This window comes from Mustela nivalis, assembly GCF_964662115.1.
Source record: "Mustela nivalis genome assembly, chromosome: 13".
Taxonomy (NCBI): domain Eukaryota; kingdom Metazoa; phylum Chordata; class Mammalia; order Carnivora; family Mustelidae; genus Mustela; species Mustela nivalis.
The window spans coordinates 11539394-11560719 of NC_139032.1; the positions used below are offsets into that span (position 1 = coordinate 11539394).

The 21326-nt window shown below is 46.9% G+C and overlaps 1 protein-coding gene across 2 annotated transcripts in view; it reads left to right on the forward strand.

Moving 5' to 3' along the window:
* The window catches only part of MAMDC2 (MAM domain containing 2), a 140933-nt gene that overhangs the window by 73140 nt on the left and 46467 nt on the right, over window positions 1-21326 (forward strand). For both annotated transcript variants that reach the window (XM_082696704.1, XM_082696703.1), the window contains exons 6-9: window positions 4542-4798; window positions 8614-8707; window positions 14859-15002; window positions 17958-18223. In XM_082696704.1, coding sequence (XP_082552830.1) covers window positions 4542-4798; window positions 8614-8707; window positions 14859-15002; window positions 17958-18223 — 761 coding nt within the window. The remainder of the gene's footprint in view (window positions 1-4541; window positions 4799-8613; window positions 8708-14858; window positions 15003-17957; window positions 18224-21326) is intronic.

Below are 21326 nucleotides of genomic sequence, written 5' to 3' on the forward strand. Positions count from 1 at the left end.
CTGCGGCCGGCATTTCAGAGATTTTGATCTTTCAACAGAATTGGAAATTGTTTTTTTTTCCCCCTAGAAGCTGCAGCCTCTTTGTGCATAATCCAGATTTAGGGAAGGACAGACGGGCTCCATGTCAGTGTATGGCAAAGCAACAATGACTAGGGGAGTGACCCTGGGCGTCTCAATGTTTAATTGTGTGGAGATCTCATGGTCCCTCCTGGACTCTGATTTCCAGTTAAAGTCTGAATACTTACAGATCTTTGTGGCCTGTAGGATCCCCCCAAGATCTGGTTAATTATAGGATCTATACATCCAGGGCCCGTCAATACCTACTTTCATCCTACTCAAAGGATCAGATAAATTGCCTCTCGCAAGTATTCTGGAGGCCCTAGAACCCTGGGCCAGGCAGAAAGGTTGGCCTCATTGAACAGGGCAGGAACATTCCCGTAATGCCAAACACGAGAGACATAATTTCCCAAGAACTGCGGGCTCCCTTCTTCCTTCCCCTCGGGAAGATGCACAAAATGGGGCCTGCCTTCACCCAGACCCCTGCTCTTCTTCCTCAGCGTGGGTCGGACCCTACGACACTGAGCCTGGGCTGGGGTCGTCCCTCCAGCCTGGCCTCCTGTGGCAGACGCCTGGTGATTTCTGAGTCATCCCCACCCCTTCCGCAGAGATGTGCCAGCTACCTTTTGTTTCCCAGTGAGAAACAGTCGTACTCAGATCGTCCGTAAATAGCACTGAACTTGGGCAACAACTGAACAATGGGGTGCGGGGGGGGGCAACAGAGTGCGGTCTGGTCTAGTGGTTCCCGAGGAGACGCGGTGTCAGCACCGGCAGCCTCTCTGACTCACTGTGGGCACGTCACGTTGTGTTCGCTGGGTGGTTTTGGGAACAGCAGTGCGACCGTGGCTCCCTTGGCTGAGTGTGTGGTGCGTGAGTTTTAATGAAGCACTTTAACGGCAAATTCAGGGATTAAAATATCACCCACACAGCAGGTGAGTAACTGGTCTTTAAAGAAGACTGTCTGCTCTCTGTCAGCTGTGAGGAAGATGGGTTCCTAATGGGACAGGGGGTGAGACCTTTCTGTAAGCCCAGTTAGCACGCACCCCGCAGGCAGAAGGAATGGCTCCAGGTGGATGGCGAAGTCTTACGGATTCACTGAGAGTCCCCCAGAGGCCTCGGAGGTGCCCCCACCCTCGGTGGAGTGAGTTCCCTATTCATGGTCGTGTCACTTTGGGGCCTCCAAGAAGAAGACCCTAAGCGTGGATTAGGTGAGGAGATTTATCAGCCACAAAGGATGAGGAGTTGAGAGCAGGAAGCACTGCGGCCCAGGTCAACATATCCATGAGGCATAGTAACCACAGTGCCTTGGCACCATGACATTTTTAGGATCCATGAGAATGTTTTTATTTATTCTAAAATCAGAAGGGAAAAATGAATGCGCTAATAACAAAATAATCAGTCCGGCCTAAATTATGTTCGTCTTTATACCAATGCAGTCATAAATTAGAAAGTTTAATATTTTTTGAGGAGGCATGGACCCACGGCGGCCAAAGGGCCTAGGGCCCACAAAAGTCGTAACGTGGCCGTGGCTGGGGGAGGCCTCCAGCACAGGATAGAAGGCTGGTGCCCGGGGGAGGGAAAGGCCAAGCTGATGGGGAGCTGTTAGACAACACCTGTCAGGCGGAATGGCCCCGCTCTGGGACTCCTGCTCTGCCTAGTCACCAGCTGTGCTTGAGCAGCCCAGTGTACTTGGCCTTGGCACAAATGCCGACGTGGCCCAAAGGCGAGGCAGCTGGAGGCTGTCAGTCAGCTATGGTCCTTGCAGCAAGTTCGCCGGAGGGGTATCCGAAGCGCCTCCATGGCCCCCACAATGAAGAACCAAGGAAATAAAATATTAGGTCTCTCCTCCACCCAGACCCCTCATCCCCCACCCCCACCTCCAGTATATGTTGGAAAAGTGTTCATTTCACTGGAAGACACGTTACGAAGAGTATTCAACCCTTCCTCTCCGCCTTTGACCCAAGAGCTCTCAGTGAGCAAAGGTGCATCGCAGAGGCTGGCATGTGTTCTCTATTAGTAAAGTATTCGGGGGGGGGCAGCTGGCTGCTCCCCCCTCCCCCCGCTGCAGTGCATTAGGAGGGGGAGGCATGGCCTTCCTTCCAGTTCAGAGGTTCTCTGATTCTGTTCAGTCTGACATGCGGACTCGTGCTTTGAAATCCCTTTCCAGAGTCAGCAAAGTTGGGAGCCCATCAGCTGTCTCCAGCCTGCAGATACGCTGATTTGGCATACACAGAGTTTAAAAAATTGCGGTGGTGGGTGTTATGGGTTGAAATGTATTTCCTCCAAACCATATGTTGAAGTCCTAACCGCTCCCCACCCCCCGCCCAGTCCTTCAGAATGTGACCTTATTTGGCAGTAGGGTGGTTGCAGATGTCATTAGTTAAGATGAGGTCATACCGAAGTCGTTTCCTAGTCCAATATGAGTGGTGTCTTTATAAAAGCAAGGCGGGCAGGGGGGACAGATTTAGGCATACAGAGAGACCTGTACAGAGAAGGAACATTGTGAATACGGAGGCAGAGATCTATTAGCCAAGGAAGGCCACAGATTGCCAGCCAGCCACCGGATGCTAGGAGAGAACCTTGGATCCGACTCTCCTCACGGCCCTTGGGAGGAACCAGTCCAGCTGATGCCTTGGTCTGGGACTTCCAGCCTCCTGAGCTGGGGGGAAAAATAAATTTCTGGTGTCTAAGCCATCTAGCTTGTAGTACTCCATTATAGCAACCCTAGCACATTCAGACAGGGGTTATTATTTTTAAAGGATAGATTTGCTATGAAAATTTTAGATTTTGAGCTTCAGTGGGAAAAGCCTGAAGTGCTGGGCTGGATGTCAGGGCAACAGGTGGGAGCAGAGGGAGGGGAGGGGTGCACTCAGTCCTGGGCTAGAGAAACCAGCCCACGCGGGAGCTGCCACCCTGGGCCACCCGCTGGTGGCGGCTGCTCGAGACCATGGGCTCAACGCCACCCGATTTTCCGATGTTTCCAAGAAGCTTTGTTGCTGTTTCTCAGTGTGGATGAAATATGATTTCAAACGTTGGCAACAAAGGGATCCCTTGATTTTCTCCCAGGACCCAGTTTGCTTCGGTGGTATACTTGATCAGGCTGGTCCCTGCCGTCATCTGAGTTTGTGATCTCTACGTTGGCACATAGTAATCTCTATGGTTGGCACGAGGCTAAGAGAAATCGTGGTTAAACAAGGGAGATGGTTCAGGGGGTCGAACAGTTTGCCGCCAGGAAAAAGCGAGCCTTGCTCGAGCCACCTCTCCCCTCTGCCACGTTGAGGTGAGGTCTCTGCAGGTATAAACTGTTCCTAGGACTCTGACTGCTAATGTGCGGAGGATACAAGGCCCTGTTATTGGCCAGCACCGTGCAACAAAACAGAGGCATTAGGCTGTAATTGTTCCGCACTTACCAATAGGAAGGTCATTCTATCGAAGCTACTAGGCATAGACCCCGTCTGTCCCTGCAGCTTCAATTGCCAACAATGACAATGAGCCTTTACACAAAGTAGACAATGGGGAAGGTCTGGTAGCAGAATCATTAATGACATTCCTTTCATTTGTTGTAATTGCGTTAGACAGTTATAATGTGCCGAGTCCACACTAAGCCCATCACATGTGTAACCCCATGGAATGCTCGAACTCACCCTAGAAGGGAAGCATTTGGTTCTCCCTGTCGAGATCAGGATACTCAAGCCTGGAGATACTCGGTAACTTGTTTGAGGTCCCAACCGAACTCGACCCCAGGTCTCTTCAATGCCAAATCCAATGCCAATTCTCATTCCACCTCCTGGTTCCTCTCTTCCACCAAAATGCTTCTAACAGAGGTCGGCCTCTGGGCCCAGAGCCCCCCAAGGCCTTGCCAAGTGTGGTGTCCCAAGTCTGACCTCCAGAATCCCAACCCTGGCTACACGTTCTGTTAAAGAGGCAAAGCTTGTCATCGAGTTTGAAGTCATAAATCTTAGTTACGCTCAAAAAAGACTCGCTGACATTTTGTGTATATTGTAAAGATATATGGGCAAGTAGGTCCCTCTGTGCCCCTGTAGGAACAGACGGTATGCTTGGTATGTTCTTAGAAATCTTGTAACTCATAGGAGGCTTGGGAGAAGGGGGAGCCTCCTGGGGTCATGCCCAGTTTCTTTCCAGAGCTGCGTTCAGCTTGTGAAAATCCCAGCACTTTGTAGCTGACGCGTCTACGTCTACTTTTGTGTGTGTGTGTTTTACTTCACCCACAAGTGAGGTGAGGAGAGAGGACGGCTCTTGGCTTGGACTTAGCAGAGCACCTTGAACTCCTGGCTCCCCCCTTCCAACCACAAGACCCGTCCACCCCTGGCCAAACGCCTTGCGGCCCTAACTCCTCCTCGCCACCCTCCCTCTAGATCATGTTGAAGTCAGTCCCAGCATCAAGGGTGTCCCCTGCGAGCCACCACCTCCGCTCCCCACGCCAGCCTGTCTCACGCTGTGTGCTGTGCCCTTGTGATTTTCAGGCCACTACATGTACGTGGACTCGGTGTACGTCAAGCACTTCCAGGAGGTGGCGCAGCTCATCTCCCCGATGACCACGGCCCCCATGTCCGGCTGCCTGTCCTTTTATTACCGGCTCCAGCAGGGGAATGACAATAGCTTCTCCCTCTATACTCGGGACGGGGCCGGCCTTTACGAGGAGCTCTGGAAGACGGACCAGCCGGAGAGTGCTGCCTGGAACCTGGCTGAGGTGGAGTTCAGCGCGCCGTACCCCATGGAGGTAGGTGTGGAGGGAGGAGAGCCGTGGCCGGACCGCGGTGCACGGGGCGGGGACGCCGCCCGCAGGCCCCCCCCGGCCGACCAGGAGATGCTGGGCCACGCTCCTTCGTTCCTCTCTGCTGTGCGTCCATCCTCATCCTTCCTTCCTCTCCCTGGGCCCCTCTGTGCTGCCCTCTTCCTCTCTTTCCCCTTAGTTTCCTGCTTTCTAACCAGACTACCTCCCCTGAGGACACACAGGGAAAACCCAGTCCATCAACGACCTTTCATGGGCACACGTCCCCTCTCGGCCTCGCCCTGGGGTCCTGGTGACTTCCACAGAGGTGAACCCCCTCGGCTGAACCCCACTCTTGAACTCCCCATCCTGAGAGCAGGGCTGAAGCTTTCCCTTACTCGAGGGAAGAGTCTTTTCTAGAGAAAAAGAGAGGAGAAGAAGAAGAAGATGGGAAGAAGAAGAAAAACTGACCTCCTTTCCACCTTTACAGTATAAATAATGTCCGAAGAATTAGAAAGATTTGTGATTGTGGCCCCAGTTGGAAACAAGACTGTGTGCTTTCGTTTTAAAGCTTTTTATAGTCATGTGACTGATAAATCTCCAGTGCAGAAGCATTAGAAAGTTCAGGGAAGCAGAACAGACTCAAAGCACCCAAGCTGAACCTGCAGGGATGAGAACACATTTTGGTGTTCATCTCTGCGGGCCTGTTTTCCAAGCATGTATAGTGATACAGATCTCTATTTACGTGTGCATTCCAGTGCTTACAACAATCCAAAGTACATAAAATTATCCCCATGTTGCAGATAAGGAAAGGAGAAGAAGGAGAGCCCAAGCGGTTTGGTACTTCTTATCTAGGTCACACAGCTGCGGAGTGCCCGGCACTTAGGAAAGTCCTGGACTCAGATCTGACCTGGAGCTGAAGGCAGAGGCCTAGCTCTGTCGGAGGACCCCAGAGGACCCTTAGAATCAGTGCAAATTGTGGTTTCAGATTTGGGGCTATACATAGGGTTTTAGAGACCCCAGGTTTGTCAATATCCCCCACTTCGTGCTTTGTGCCTTTTGTAATATGTCCCCGAGTTCCCTTTAAAGTGCAGAAGAGGTGGATTCTTCTCCTGATGTGGAGCCTCCCAGAGCGTTGGGGTCGGATTGGTCTGTGACCTGTCCTGTGTACTGAAGACAGGCCTGCCACTCCCCGTACCCCCTTCAGACCCCCTGCCTCCCACCCCACAGCTCCATGGAGAGCACCATGACTTTTGCAGGACATGCATTCTTTCCGAGCCCCAAGTCTGACGAGGCCTTGGTTTGCTCTTGCAGCCCAGTGGAAAATTTTCTGAGTTTGGGTTATAAGGAGGAAAAGAAATGCACATACTGTTTCAGAAATTTCCCCTTCTATTAAAGTCCAATGAGTCACACACACAGTTGACAAGACAGTCTCTTTGCGAACTCCTTCCATCCGACCATGAACTCCCTGGGCAGCATTTGTACGAGTGAGACTTGGCTGAATTTTCTTTTACATCAGTGCCTGAAAAAGTCACAATTCTGGACATATCCCCCCTCAGTGTGTATCCTTCCGGGTCCCATGGGCCTGCTTTTGCCCCCGCAGTCTGATGCACGATGCTGCTACTGGAAATCCCGCCAAAGGAACTCACCCTGCAGAGCCCGGGGAATTTAATGTCACCATATCCTCCAATGAATTCTGAACAGGAAAACAGACATCGGAGACCCCATTTTCCAAACAAGAGGGAAGACTCTGGGCTGGCACCTGCACTGTGACTCCCACATCCTGATGGGAAGCAGTCTCCTTCACCTGCTGAGTCAGATCAAACCCTGTCCTGCACTCGGTCAGCGAGCGCCCTGAAGAGGAAATGCCGCGGCCCTGGGTTGTGTTTGTGGACTCCATGGCCTCTTCTCCCTGGTCCACATCTTTCCCCTTTGTTCCCAGCCTACCCCCTCACCTCTGCCAGCAACCAACTTCCGGGGCCTCTCTCAGATTTTGCAGAATCCCAGTGTCTGTGGGACCAGCGTTAAGCTGAGCTGGACCATCTCCACACTCTTTCTTTGAAAACCGGAGACACTAAGGCCTGGAAGAGGGAAGGAACCTGCTTGAGCTAATTAGTGGCTAAGTAGGCTCAAGCCTGAATATGGGTTGAAGAGGGGGTCAGCCTGGAGAAATCCGCATGAATTCGATACAGAACTCAGGATGCACCTGACTACATGTTAGGGACGTTCCATACCTCATCCCATTTAATCTCAGTAGTCCGCCAAGGTAGGGGTTATTATGCCTGTGTCATAAATAACAAAGGCAAAGCTTTTGTCGTCTAGTTTGAAGTCAAAAATCTTAGTTTTGCTCAAAAAAGACTCGCTGGTATTTTGTGTATATTGTAAAGATATACAAGCAGGTAGATCCCTCTTAGCAATGTAGTCAAGGTCAACTAACTAGTGACAGAAATGGGACTTGAACCCTGGTCTGTCTGCCTCTTTAGAAGAGCTTGGAGAACTAGGATCCTAGTTCTAGATCCTCTAGATCCTAGAGGTCAGATCTCGCCCACTGCTGTTTGCCTGGCTGCCGCAGTGGTGGGCTGTTTGTTCCTTGTTTTGCCATGTTGGCTTTAGTGTTTGAGGAAATCACCAACACGGAAAAACCCAATGATCTCCAAAAAAAAAAAAAAAATACAGAGATCCAGGTCCTCTTGATGATTTGGTAGGTCCAGACACTTTGGGCCTGAACTCCGGAATGGAGGGAGCTGAGTAGCAGGCGCCCCTATGGACCAGGCTTGGGTTCCCCATTTCAGGACCCTCTGCACCCTGTCCTGCTGTGTCCCACCGAGCTCAGGTCATGCATACAGGTCACCTGCCTGGCCTGAGTTTCAGCCCCTGCCACCACTGCCTCTTGTGTTGCTCACCGGTGGGCTGCCCTCTGGGCTGGTTTTTCCACCGTGCTCCCGGCTGTGGGCAGTGCCGTGCGCGCCCCTCCCCATCCCCAGGGGCTCAGGCAGAAGGGAGTCCCTTGACCTCAGAGTAGAGCTGGTGGCCCAGAAGGAAGAAACACAGAAAGGCTGAAGCCCTTAACAACCTCACCTTCTCTCCGACCATTTGGATGTGCCTGGGCAGGCTGGACCCTGACATCTATACCTCGGATGTGGGGCCCAATTTTGCCTGAGCAGACAGGTCGTCTTCTTTGATTCTGTGTCTTGTCCAGAACCCTCACAGAGAATCTCATATGGCAAAAAGGGAAAGAACCCTGCTGGGGCTTAGTTCTCTGGGAAGGGCAGTGGAGAGCCTGGCCTGCATTCGGCAAGGGGCCTGTTGTTCCTCCAATCGAAGGTCATCACTCAGACTGTCGAGTCTGTGGTTCTCTCAGAGAGTGACATACACTCAAGCGAGGGGGACTCCACCAATGAAACACAACTTAGGGCTCACTAGTCCCTCCCCCTTAAGGAAACTGTAGATCAAGTCGGGAGCGGCCCTAGATTTAGGAACATGATTCCTAACAAGTACTTACAACTTGCCATCACCTGGCTTGGCGGCCACATCATTTTAAGTCATAATTAAGAGAGGGCCCTGGATGACTCAGTCCACTGAGGGTCGGACTCTTGGTTTCAGCTTAGATCATGCTCTCAGAGTCACAAGTTCAAACCCTGTGTCAGGCTCCACGCTCAGCATGGAGTCTGCTTGGGATTCTCTCTCTCCCTCTGCCTCTCTCTCTCTCTCTCTCTCAAATAAATAAATAAATCTTTTTTAAAAATCCGTAGATCCTAGTTAAGGGCTCTGAAGCCTGACAGAAAATATGTAAACCTGTAACAATCCGTCATCTTCCCCGGCAGGTTATTTTTGAAGTTGCTTTCAATGGTCCTAAGGGAGGATATGTTGCTCTGGATGACATTTCTTTTTCTCCTGTTTCCTGCCAGAATCGGACAGGTAAGCATGCTCTTTCTCTTCTGGCTCCCATACGGGATTTTCCTTTCTCGGTAGACGCCTGGGGTCAGGACTTGATTTAATTCCTTCTAATTTTCTCACCTCTCCTGTAATCTCCTCCTTAAAAAAAAAATTATTTAATGGAATAGTCATTTTTCGGCTACGTTACTCTTTTTTCCCCCTCACAGAGTGAATTTAATTTTTCTGACAGCACAGGCCAGTTGTCACAGGGAGATTTCACCATCCCTGCCTACTACGTAATGAAAATTAAAGAATATGAAGACATTCCCTCCCCATGTTTCTCTTTAAAGCATATCTTAGATCCATATACAGGTGGCCGAGTAGGTAGAAAAACTCTCAAACTCTACTGAATAGAATGATAAAGACTCTTTCTAATTTTAGGTACCCAAGACCTACGAATATCTCCGTGTTTAAAGTTGTTAATATTTGGTATACATAATCTCTGTGACATGTTTATGATATTTATATCATGGACTTAATTTAATTTCTCTTTCTAAGTAAATCCTCAAATTCTTTCATCGTGGCCAATTTTGTAATTTCCATAAACTTGGTGTTTGGAAAAGAGAGGAAATTCTTACTTTCTGGGAAAATAAGTAAGCAAATCAATTCAAAGTACATTAAAAAACAAATGTTCTAGGGGCATCGGGGGGATTCAGTCAGTTAAGTGTCTTAAGTCTGCCTTCAGCTCAGGTCCTGATCTCAGGGTCCTGAGGTCGAGCCCCACGTCAGTCTACCTGCTACCTGCTCAGCGGGGCATCTGCCTTTCCCTCTCCCCATCTCTGCTCTTGCTCTTTTTCCACTATCTCCCTCTCTCTCAAAGAAAGAAATAAAATCTTTTTAAAAAAATGAGAAGTCGACAAATGTTCTAGAATAAGAAGGATAACACTATATTCATGATAATCCACATAAATGCAATTGGCCTTACCTTTTAGTGATTTTTTTTTTTGAAAGCCCCCAGGGAAACGGTGGTTGTCCCAATCTTATTAATGAGCCCTCATTCTGATCTTCAGAGCATGGGAAATAAATTTTTAAACCTGGCCTTTGAAGTCTGACTTTCACTTAAGATAGAGTTGGTGTCTAATTTTATATGGCTTAAGATATATTCTACAAGCAAGGGGACTGAGAAAAGTAGTATTTTCTACTTGAGCTGAAGTGCTATCCCCAAATTAGAAACACTGTAATATGCTAAAATGAAATAGTATTTTTTTTACTAATCCTAATTTTAAAAAAGAAAAAAAAATGTTAGTGAGACAGAACCAGAAAATGCATATTTACATATTTTCATTAAAATGATTTAAACCAAACTGTAATCCCAAGATTAAAAGAGTCTCTAAATTGGACAGAACACAGGAACCAACGTTGTTTTGTTTCTCGAAATTGGGCTGTTCTCTAATCTTATCAGCTAATATTTCAGTGATGTCAATAGTCGTTTCACAATCTCTTCATCATTATTTTTGGAAAGTTTCTCCTCTTTGTCGCCAGGCATTTACGTTGAACTTTTCTATTTCCAAGTGATACATACAGGAGAAGAGGTGTTTGTTCAGTGTCCACAGGGGACAGAGGGTGGGGTGACAAAGCAGATGGGAGGTCACAGTGTCTACTGAAGCACCTCACAAGTAATGTCTGGAAACACTCTTCCTTTTAAAAAGACAGAATCTATGTGAGCGCTTTCCCACTGACTGGTGAAGAGAAAAGAAAGATTCCAGCCAAGTAAGGACTATTTATTAAAAGGGCTGATGGCCCCTCGGTCTGCAAAATTCGGCCTACAAACAGACCCTTCCGCTGCAGGGACCACCAATCCACATTGTCCTGTAATGAGGTTAGCCAAGGCTCCATGATGGTCTTCAGAACTTCCCAACCTGACATCTTGGCCTTAAAATGGTTTAATGGTGTGATCCTAGCATTACGTTCCTGAGTCAGAACTCTGGATTCAGAGCCCTACTCTGCTACTTACAAACTGTGTGACCTTGGGCGTGTTAATTAACCTTTCTGAGATTCTGTTTCCGCATCTGTGGGACGGGGTTAGAAGACTCTGTTCCATCCAGTTGGGAAGATGATAAGTTAATGTCCGTGAAGGCAGAGTATGGCACTCAGAAAATGCCGGGCCATGAAGCTTCATGTTATTTACTTACCTTTCAAAATACGCCTGTCCCTTCCCTGGGGACCAGAGAGTCAGATTGAAGCTGAAGAGAACCAGCAAAGGAGGGCACTGCCTTGGTGAATGGGTGAGTGGGAGCCTGCTTGATCCCTTTCCTGCAGCAGCTGTGGACCAGATTCTGAGTCTTAGACACCGAGGCCTCCATTTTTCATACTTCATCTCGCATTTCACAAATAGTTTATGTCCTTCTGTTTCCTAACAGGTGCCAACATTTTTTTCCTTATCTTGGGTAGCTCCAGACTTGTTGTCTCTGCTTTTCCCAGCTGGACCTAGCATTTTCTTCCCTCATCTCCCCAAGTAGGCGGAGACAGGAATGATTTCAACATATGAAGCATCTCGTTCCCACCCTCTGGTTGGGCTTAGAGTTAATCCAGGCTCCCTGACCTGGGACCCACTCTCGAGTCACAGGTGTTAAACAGCGGTGTCGTGTCACCCCCCAGTACTCCCTCAGGACGCTGCCAGAGGACAGACCTCCCCACTCCCCCTACTTGAGTTAGGGCACTTGCCTTTCCAAGGCTCTTGCACCCACGACTTCTCTGCCCACCACCATGTTTGGCCCAGTGCCTAGATCTTAGAAATAAGCTCTCCTTTTAGGCTGTGAATCCTTGCATGGCTGGCAGGTGATTCCATGCACTTGTAAAGATCCCGTCTTAATGCCCAGCCCCAGACTGAGAGCTCCCACTGCTTTGCCATCCGCAGGCCCAATCTCCTCTCAGGGCCTGGGTCCAGCACACCCCCAGGCCAGGAACTGGGAGGGGCCTGACATTCACGGATATACCCCTCTAAGGACATCTGCCTGGGCCTAAATCCCAGTTCTGCCCATTCCCTAACAACACACTGCCCATTTGATGTCTGGTGGGAAACCTGGCTGTAGTTGTTGCCTTGGTTACAGCTGTCATTGCCTCAGCTCAGACCTCAAGTGTCTCCACTGCCTGGTCAGCAGGATTGCTCAGTCTGGCGCCTGGTCCCCCTCACTCTGTCTCCAAGCCAGCTTTGAGTGGTCTCAGCCTGCTTTCGGGCTGGCTCATGCTACATCAAACCCCCGTGTCAGTTTAGCAGCCTGTGGAGCCCGCCGTACCCGGTTCTCTCAAGCGAGGCAGGGGCTGGGGACAGAAAAGGCTGCTGATGGGTGTTTAGATCTCTCGGGCGGACGCTGAGTCCATCTCCATGAACTTCAGGATGAAAAATGCTACCAGAGACTTCTCAAAGGCAGGGCCCTTCACCTGATTAAAGTATTTCAAAGCCTCTCATTTCTAAAAAGTTCAAATGTTGGAAAGGAAGTAGTTATGTACATCTTAGATTGTGATGGTACCTTTTTGCTCAAAGGGCCTTTCTTCCGCACCCTCCCCCCCACCCCGCCTTTTTTTTCTGACCAACTGATGTTCAGGTGCTTCCAGCTGCCTCTGAGTCCTCCCTGCGTTTGACCAGGTCATTAATGCTCGACTGTCATGGCCGCTCGGCTCAGACGCCCTGAAACAAGCCTTAAGCAAAGGCTTTCCATCCACCCCCGATCTCTGGGGAGCTCATTTTGGGTCACAAACAGGCCCTCTGGCCCAGGCATCAGGAATAAAACACTGTCTCATAGCAGAAGCAGCACTCTGGTTGAAAAAGATTTAGGCTCTCAGCGATGCTTTTGAGATTTTCTTTTTTATCAGACCTTCTCAGGACCCCAGACAAATCCACTTCGAAGGTATTTAGGTATTTAGCAAAAGACTATAATCACATTCTCAGAAACATCTTTTCCACATGACTCCGTTGGTCACCACGGAGAGAACTGAGCTGTGCTTCCTTTTAAGTTTTAATACCAACTCTTGCCTCTCCTGGATGCCTCATAAATGGGTTACGGTTCTCCTGTGACTGCCCAGGGGTATATTCCTTGGGATTGACCCCTGATGAGTGATTTCACTGACCTGCTATTCTCTTTATGCATGGCTCTTGGGAGCCAGATAGCCATCTGTAGATTATGGCTTTTCATCTACTTTTTCATGACCAGGTAGCAGAGGGGTAACTAAGATTGGAGACCAATATGGGGTTTCCCCTGGTTGCAAATCTGGGAGGGGGGGGTGTCAAAGGCTGGTGTCAAAGGAGCCTTGTCTGTGTGACATCATGCTCAGTTTTCAAAGACTTCATCTTCATGGCTTAAAGATACTCCCTGGTGCTCCCAGAGACTGTGTGGGCAAACAGCAGTGTGTGGGTGAACCCCCCAGCATCAGAGCACTGAGAATGGTCTTCATTTACTTTTCTCCTCTCTGCTTTGTCAGTCAGGGTACTCGCTTTGCACCCTTGCAAGGCCATGTCACCCAAGATGTGATAGGGATCCAATTATCTAGGAACCTCTTGTTCCTATTCTTTTTTTTTTTTTTTTTTAATGTGGTATTGGTGTCTTTTTTTAGTTTAGTGTTTTTAAAACTTAGTTTTGTATCATTTTAAACTCAGACAAAACTTGCTCCGTGGGTTAAACCTCTGCCTTCAGCTCAGGTCATGATCTCAGGGTCCTGGGATCGAGCCCCGCATCGGGCTCTCTGCTTGGCAGGGAGCCTGCTTCCCCCTCTCTCTCTGCCTGCCTTTCTACTTACTTATGATGTCTGTCTGTCAAATAAATAAATAAAATCTTAAAAAAAAAAAAAGACTCTTCACCCAGATCTAAAAGTTGTTACCATTTTGCCACTGTTGCCTTATCGACCATGTAATCTTATCGAGCAAGATGTAGACGTTACGCCCTTTTGCCCCTAAATACTTCAGTGTGTATTTTCCATGTGTTAACACATTTTCCATGTGTTAACAGGTAATTATAAAGTTCAGGAAATTTGGTACCGATACAATATTATCAACTAACCATGGCCCACATGCTACTTTCACCAGTTGTCCCAGTGCTCTCTTTTATAGCTTTTTGTTTTCTTGGACCAAGATTCAATCTCAGGTGCTTTACAGCATTTGATTGTCATGCCTCTTTCGTCCCCTTTAATCTGGGCCATTTCCTCAGCCCACATCACTGTTCTCTTCCTTTGGAAATTGAGGAATTGAGAGTATAGTGACTTTTTGTCCATGAACAGCTCCCTGTTTCATCAGGTCACTGCTCCCAGAACTCAAATGTTTCTCTAGAGGTGATTTCCCAGTTATTCAAAACAGTGTCCTCTTTCTCTGGCCCTAAAAGCTTAGACCAGAGAATGTCAGTATGTAGAACGGATCACAGTTGGCTACATCGAATGTGTCCCAAACTGTGGCTGTCACATCCCCTGTGGACTCAGACAGTCTGAACAGCGAGATTTACAATCACTTGTTGCTGTACCAAGTTATTCTCAAAAGAGCAGAAATCTTTTATGTTCCATTCCCTCCAAGCAATCTGGAATGAGGTGTATTTATAGACCAGGGTAAATGATACCAGAACTCAGCAAACGCCAAAATAATAGCAGTATGGGTGATGAAATTGGTGTGACTTTTTGAACAGCATGGTTTATCCTGAGCAGTGATTTTCTTCAAGCAGATCAGCTGTACTGCTAATGTCAATTATAAATAGACAGCGGCTGTGCCGGTGACACAGCGATCAGTCAACAAAGGAAAATTATTTCTGGAAATAATTAATAATTAAGAGTTCCTTAAAATCTTTACCATTTTCTTTCTTTTAATTTTCTATGAATGAGTTTTGAATTGTAAAGAAGTATGTAAATAATTGCTCCCCGTCTTTACATTTTGAAAAGAAATTTCTTTTGAAGTCTGGTACTTACTTATTTTTTATAGAGTATGAACAGGGCTCCTTCCCTCCATCCCTTAAGGGAGGAAAAGAGCAATCTGCCTGTCATGAGGAGATGTTAGTTTGATGCTAACCTGCCAGGATACCATCAGGGTAGAGATATTTTGTTGTGTTTTATGTGTTCAGTCTCCCTGGCACAAATGTGTACGTATTTGTCAACCAGTTGAAGTAGTCCTTTGAGACCCTAGGCTCTGGCTCTTTAACTTTGCTTCTCCTTTCTTCAGAGCTTCCTTTCAGTGCTGTGGAAGCCGGCTGCAATTTCGAGGAAGACTTCTGCAACTTTTATCAAGATAAAGAAGGTTCAGGCTGGACCCGGGTGAAAGTAAAACCAAACATGTATCGGGCCGGAGATCACACATCAGGCAACGGTAAATCAGGATTCTGTGCCTGTGGGGACTCTGAGGGTGGGGGTAGTATTCATGCTCCGTCTGCCATTCTTTTTTTTTTTTAATTATTTTTTATAAACATATAATATATTTTTATCCCCAGGGGTACAGGTCTGTGAATCACCAGGTTTACACATTTCACAACACTCACCATAGCACATACCCTCCCCAGTGTCCATAACCCCACCCCCCTTTTCCCAACCCCCCTGCCCAGCAACCCTCAGTTTGTTTTGTGAGATTAAGAGTCACGTACGGTTTGTCTCCCTCCCGATCCCGTCCGTCCGCCGATCTTACTCCATATCTCTCAAGACGGCCACTTAAAAAAAAAAAAAGGCAACTGTAAAGAAGTAAAAACAATGGGTAATCTTGTGTTTTGCCACTTTAAAAAAAAATGGCATTCAATTTGCTGTGCTAGCAAGCCTGCCTGCCAGTTCTTTAAACAGCCAAAGCTTCGGAAATTATCTTGCTTTTCCCTTTAGATAGAAAAGTGCTTTTAAAAAGCTAGTAGATTCCAATTACAGGAAACATCCAGAAAAGGCAAATCCGTAGAGACAGAAAGCCAGTTCTTGGTGGCCAGGGGCTGGGCAGTTACTGTTTAATGGATATAGAGTTTCGTTTTGGGGTGATGAAAATATTTTGGAGCTGGATAGTGGTGGTAGTTGCCAGCACAGTGAATGTACTAAATGCCACTAAACTGTACACTTTAAAGTGGTTAAAATGGTAAATTTTATGTTATGTATGTTGTACTCAATGAAAAATATTTTGTGAGGCTATAAAATCTATTGGAAAATATGGGGGGGCACTTGATGGTTATGTCTACCAGGAACCGTAAGAAACAAGTTTGAGTTCCCGTGTATAAGAATTACCTACCTCGGGGCAGCTGGGTGGCTCAGTGGGTTAAAGCCTCTGCCTTCGGCTCAGGTCATGATCCCAGGGTCCTGGGATCAAGCCCCGCATCGGGCTCTCTGCTCCGCAGAGAGCCTGCTTCCTCCCCTCTCTCTCTCTCTCTGCCTGCCTCTCTGCCTACTTGTGATCTCTCTCTCTGTGTCAAATAAATAAAATCTTTAAAAAAAAATTACCTACCTAATCACTTTGATGGCATCCCTGTGAAGCCCATTCATGTAGAGACTGGTACAAAGGGCTTGTTTTCAAGGGGTGGTGTCTACGTCACTTTATTCAATGGTGATTTTTACACTGGGCACTGGGGTGTGCTTACCATACACTGAGAAAACTTACGTTTCAGAGCATCTTACTTGCACAGGCCCTGGGAAGGGCCTTGAAAGGGGCCCTCACAGTTTTTTACTTGTAATCATAAATTCTTTTCTTAGAGGCGGCTTAACTTGTAGAAATACAGGTACTATAAAAACCTCTGGTCATTGGCCAGACTAATCCATCAGGTCCTTCCCCCACTGGCTAACAATCATTTCAATGGGCAAAAGAGATGTTAGACAAATATATACACAAATAAACTTATAATTACCTATTGTGGCACATGCCATGGAAGAAATGAAGAGCAGGCTCCGAGAGAGCTGTGGTGTGGCAGATCAGAGTCAGCATTTGGGATTTTTTTTTTTTATAAAGGAAATGAGAAACCATCAAAAGGTTTTAAGTAAAAGAAGAGTAGAATTAAATTCAGGTTTCAAAAACGTTTTTCTGACTGTGTATAGACACCTATATTAGTCTGCTCAGGTGGCCAGGGTGACCTGAAAAGCAGAAATGGATTTTTCACAGTTCCGGAGGCTGGAAGCCCAAGATCGAGATGCTGTCAGGGTTGGTTTCTGGGGAAACCACTCTTTCTGCCTTGTAGAGAGATGGCACCTTCTCACTGGGTCCTTCTGGCCTTCACGCTGTGTGTACCAGTGGAGAGAGAAAGGGGGCTCTGGTGTCTCTTCCTCCTCGAGGACCTATAGGTTCTATAGGATTAAGGCCCCACCTGTATAACCTCATTTAAATACCTCCTTAAAGACCCAATCTCCAAATTCATTTACATGGGGAATTAGGGTCTCAACCAATGGATTTGGGGGTGGGGGTGGACACGACTCAGTCCATGTCACCAATCACGTGAAATAAACCGAGAACCCTTTGCCAGATGAATTAAATCACTGGGTAAAACCCAACTACACACCAAGACTGAGGCGATCAAAGGAAAATTGATGGGGGAGGAGTAGGAAAAGGCAAGAAAGCAAAGTAGGTATTATTTTCTTCCTTTCTACCCAGGTTTTCTAGGCTATGTGGGTCTGTTTTACATTTACTGTGGGGGTGGGGTGGAGGAGCAGGTGGGAGGGAGGTCCTTGACCTTCTACTTCTTTTTTGTTATTTAAAAGAAATAATTATTCTTCCTTGGATCCCTTTCTTGCACAGAAAGGGTACTTGAGAGATCTTTTCTTGTAAATGACAGACTGAAACAAAATAGATCTGGGGGAACCGCGCAATTCAGTCCCTAACAATACTTCTGTGAAATAATCAAAATCCCAAGGACTTCCAGACCAGCCTGTGATCTCTCTATCTCTGCTATTGGCAGCAGAGATGAGAAGGAAAAACCGGTCTGGCCCCAACGTACGTTAGGACCCAGTACTAAGTACTGGATTGATCCAGGCAGCTGGGGAACCAAGATGATTTCATCCCTTTTGTTTCATGAGAAACACAAATCCTAACTGATGACTGGCATCTGAGCATGTGCAGATGGGAATCTATACTGGTTTGTGAAGTTTACTTAGAACTGAAGAAGTTTTATTGGTAATAGAGCCACATGATGTAATCTGTCACTTAAGCCACAGATAGTTAAGTACAAAATGCATTCTATCATTTAAAGCCTATGGGAATAGTCTCTGTTGGCAAATCCCACTACATTTAAGCAAATTTTCGCACTTGACCCTCTGGGCTAGATGATTTAAGTTTGTCATTGCTGATAGCCTCAATGTTTTGTCCTGTCTGCAGGGTACTACTTGCTGGCCAACACAAAGTTTACATCTCAGCCTGGCTACATTGGAAGGCTCTACGGCCCCTCCCTGCCCGGAAACTTGCAGTATTGTCTACGTTTTTATTATGCCATCTTCGGGTTTTTAAAAATGAGTGACACCCTGGCAGTTTATATCTTTGAAGAGAATCACATAGTTCAAGAGAAAATTTGGTCTGTGCTGGAGTCTCCAAGGGGTGTTTGGATGCAAGCTGAAATCACCTTCAAGAAACCCATGCCTACCAAGGTATAGTAGACCCAGGGCAACACTTTGACCCTTTGTTCATCTTCGGTTTCTGGGCTAGGTTAGTGAATATCTGTTTAATTATTTTCAACTGGAGATGTGATTATTTTTCTTCTGACAGCCCCACCGCTGCACTCTAGCCGAGCCATGCACAAATTATATTATCTACAAGTTGTTTTCAGTTTTCTGTGTCTCGGAATCATGGCCACCTAGAGTGTTTGCTTGTTTATTTCTTAGATTCCCTGAGAGCAGACCAAAGACAGGGAATGCATGAACAGTCCAAGTTCAACAGCTAAACTTTTATTTGAAGCCCCAATTACCTCTCTCCTCAATCTGCCACAGTCACAAAGACACACACACGAGCCCACACACACATAGGAATACTAATTACTTTACTATAATTTATAATACTAAATGACTTTAAAAGGATGAAGTCAGTGAGCCTGGTTTTACTTTGAGGCCTTAAGGTCTCTCTTTGTTAACAAGAGAGAAGCGTCAGTAAAAAATGAAAACCAACCCAGATGGAGAGAGTTTATGTAAGGTACCATCACCTGCTGATTTTGAAGCAATAAGAGGACAAAGAGATCTTGACCGCAAAGGGAATATAAAGAAAACTATAATCTCCCAACTTTAACAAATCCTAAACTTAAGGAAGGTTTACAGAAGTAATAAATTCGGTCAACTGCAACCCAGATATGAAACCAGTATGGAAAAATCCATTTTGTTTCAGCTCATCATTCAACCAGAAAATGTCTTTCTACTTGAGCCAATTCACTCTGAGCAAGAAAGGTCTCTTTCTTCAAACAGATGACTCACAGAGTGGGAGCTCAAAAAATATTGTTGGATGAAAGGGAAAGGATCGATCAGTTGATCATGTTTATTAACCAGGAATAACTCAAAGTGCAGGCCTTAGGGGAAGATACAAACCTGGAGGGTTTGTAGAAGGTAGTAGAACCTTCTTCGCAAGTGTTAATGGCTGAACTTCTCTTAGTTGTAGCCATCCAGACAGAAGATAGCTTCATCCATCTGTAGTTTTCTGCTGAAGAAATTTGGCACACCAGTCCCATCATAATGATGCGTGGTTACTTTTAGTCCATTAGAATACCCACCAGGGAATGATTACATTTTCACAATGATGAATCAAAGACCTTTGAAAATCGTTACAAAGTTCTTTATCATTGTTAGAAATTGTGATTATAATGATATGGTAGCCTCCATGACTTACGACTTTTTTTTTTAATTAATTTATTTATTTTAGAAAGAGAGCACGAATGGAGGGAGGGGCCAAGGGAGAGGGACATCGAGAGAGTCTTAAGCAGACTCCCTGCTGAGCTGCGCGGCACAGAGCCCAATGGGGGGATTAGTCTCATGACCCTGAGCTCGTGACCTGAGCTGAAATCAAAAGTCAGACTTCAACTGACTGAACCACCCAGGCGCCCCCATAACTTACCAACTTCTAAAAACAAGTGAGCCAATTTACGATACTTCTCTCAGAACATAAGCACACAAGTTTTGTCACAGTCTCATAGGTATAGCTCGTATTATGGTTATGCTAATTAAACAGGTAGTGTTATCGTAGGTCTCGCCTTCTTAACTCCGTAACACTTGCATCACATGACTAAAGTGAGATGCTTCGTACATCCCTTGGGTAGTAGAGGAAGCTAGTTAATGTTTCTGGTGCCAAGTCCCTACTCCTTCCTAGTCTAGACTCCATGCCCTTTAATCTATTGCCTCGCCAATTCCAAACATTTCCTGAATGAGCCCGTCTTTTCATAAATGTCATCTGACCTTTGCAACGTCATTGAATTTCCTCTTTGATCTGTTAGTCCTAGAGGTAGCCAAGCCTCTCTGCACCTCTTGGGGATCCCAAAGGCTTAAATTGTTTCGCCATTACCAATTATAGTTACGGTAACACACACACACACACACACACACACACGCATGTACCAGATTCACATAATCAGGGCTGCACCAGAAAGTAAGGAAATTTTTGTTATACTCTACACCCTGTTTTGCTAATGTTTTTTAAAAGGTAGGGGATATAATAAGCATTTTATTCATGTGGCTTTCATTTGTTTATTCATTCCCCTGTCCATTCCTTTATTTAACTAGAATTTACTAGATACATGCTCAGTGCAGCAGATATAAAGATGAATGAGACTCAAACCCTGCCCTTGAGGTGGAGATCACAGGTGATAGAAGAGTAAGAGACAGATACTTACGCAACTAACAATGTACAATCTCACTACCTCACGGAAGGGTCTCCTAGAGAAAAGTAGAGTAGTTCAACTAACCAGGCACATAAAAGATAGTGACCAGTAGAGGCCCACTGGGCTGGTGTGTGGATGGTCAGTTTCAGGCCGTCCGGATTCTAACTCTTGCTCGTGCCCCTGTCCACCCCCCTTCTCCTGTCCCTCCACATGCTCTCCTCACACACGTGCTCCTTTAGAGTGCGTCCAGCTCTTACCTGACACCCGTGGGTGACAGCAAGCCCCCCGGCCAGTGGGGAGGCCCTGGACCACTTGCCCTTTTCCTCGTTGGCGGGCTTCCGCCCGCTCCCAGCAGTTGCTCAGTTCCCTCCCGACCACAAGACGAAAAATGCATCTGGACCCGTGGGGGCAGGGACGTTCTTTCAGCCGTGGAAGGAACTCATCACGGATCTGGCCCCAACACTCATGAGCAGAAGTTCCAGTTCAACACCAGAAAACTCGGGACACATGTCTGCAGGTGGAGTGTGGTTTCTGGCCGGTCCCTGCTAAGCAGAACCAGCTCCTTGGAGCGTGAGGGAGTCGTCTGATGGCCACCGCAGGGACGTGCATTAAGGCAGGAAGCTATAGCTTAGCAGCTCACATAACATACACGGGAAATGAGGGCAAATGTGTTTCAGGGAAGGGATCCAGTGACAAATCAGAGTTGCCCTTACGACTCCCTTCCCCCGAATTCAAACTCCAGCGGCACTTCTTTTTATGGTGGTTTTTCTTCCTGATTTGGGGATACTTTCCTCTTTAATTTTTAATTTAATTTAACTTTTTAAAGATTTTATTTGACAGACAGAGTCACAAGTAGGCAGAGAGGCAGGCAGAGAGAGAGAGAGGAGGAAGTAGGC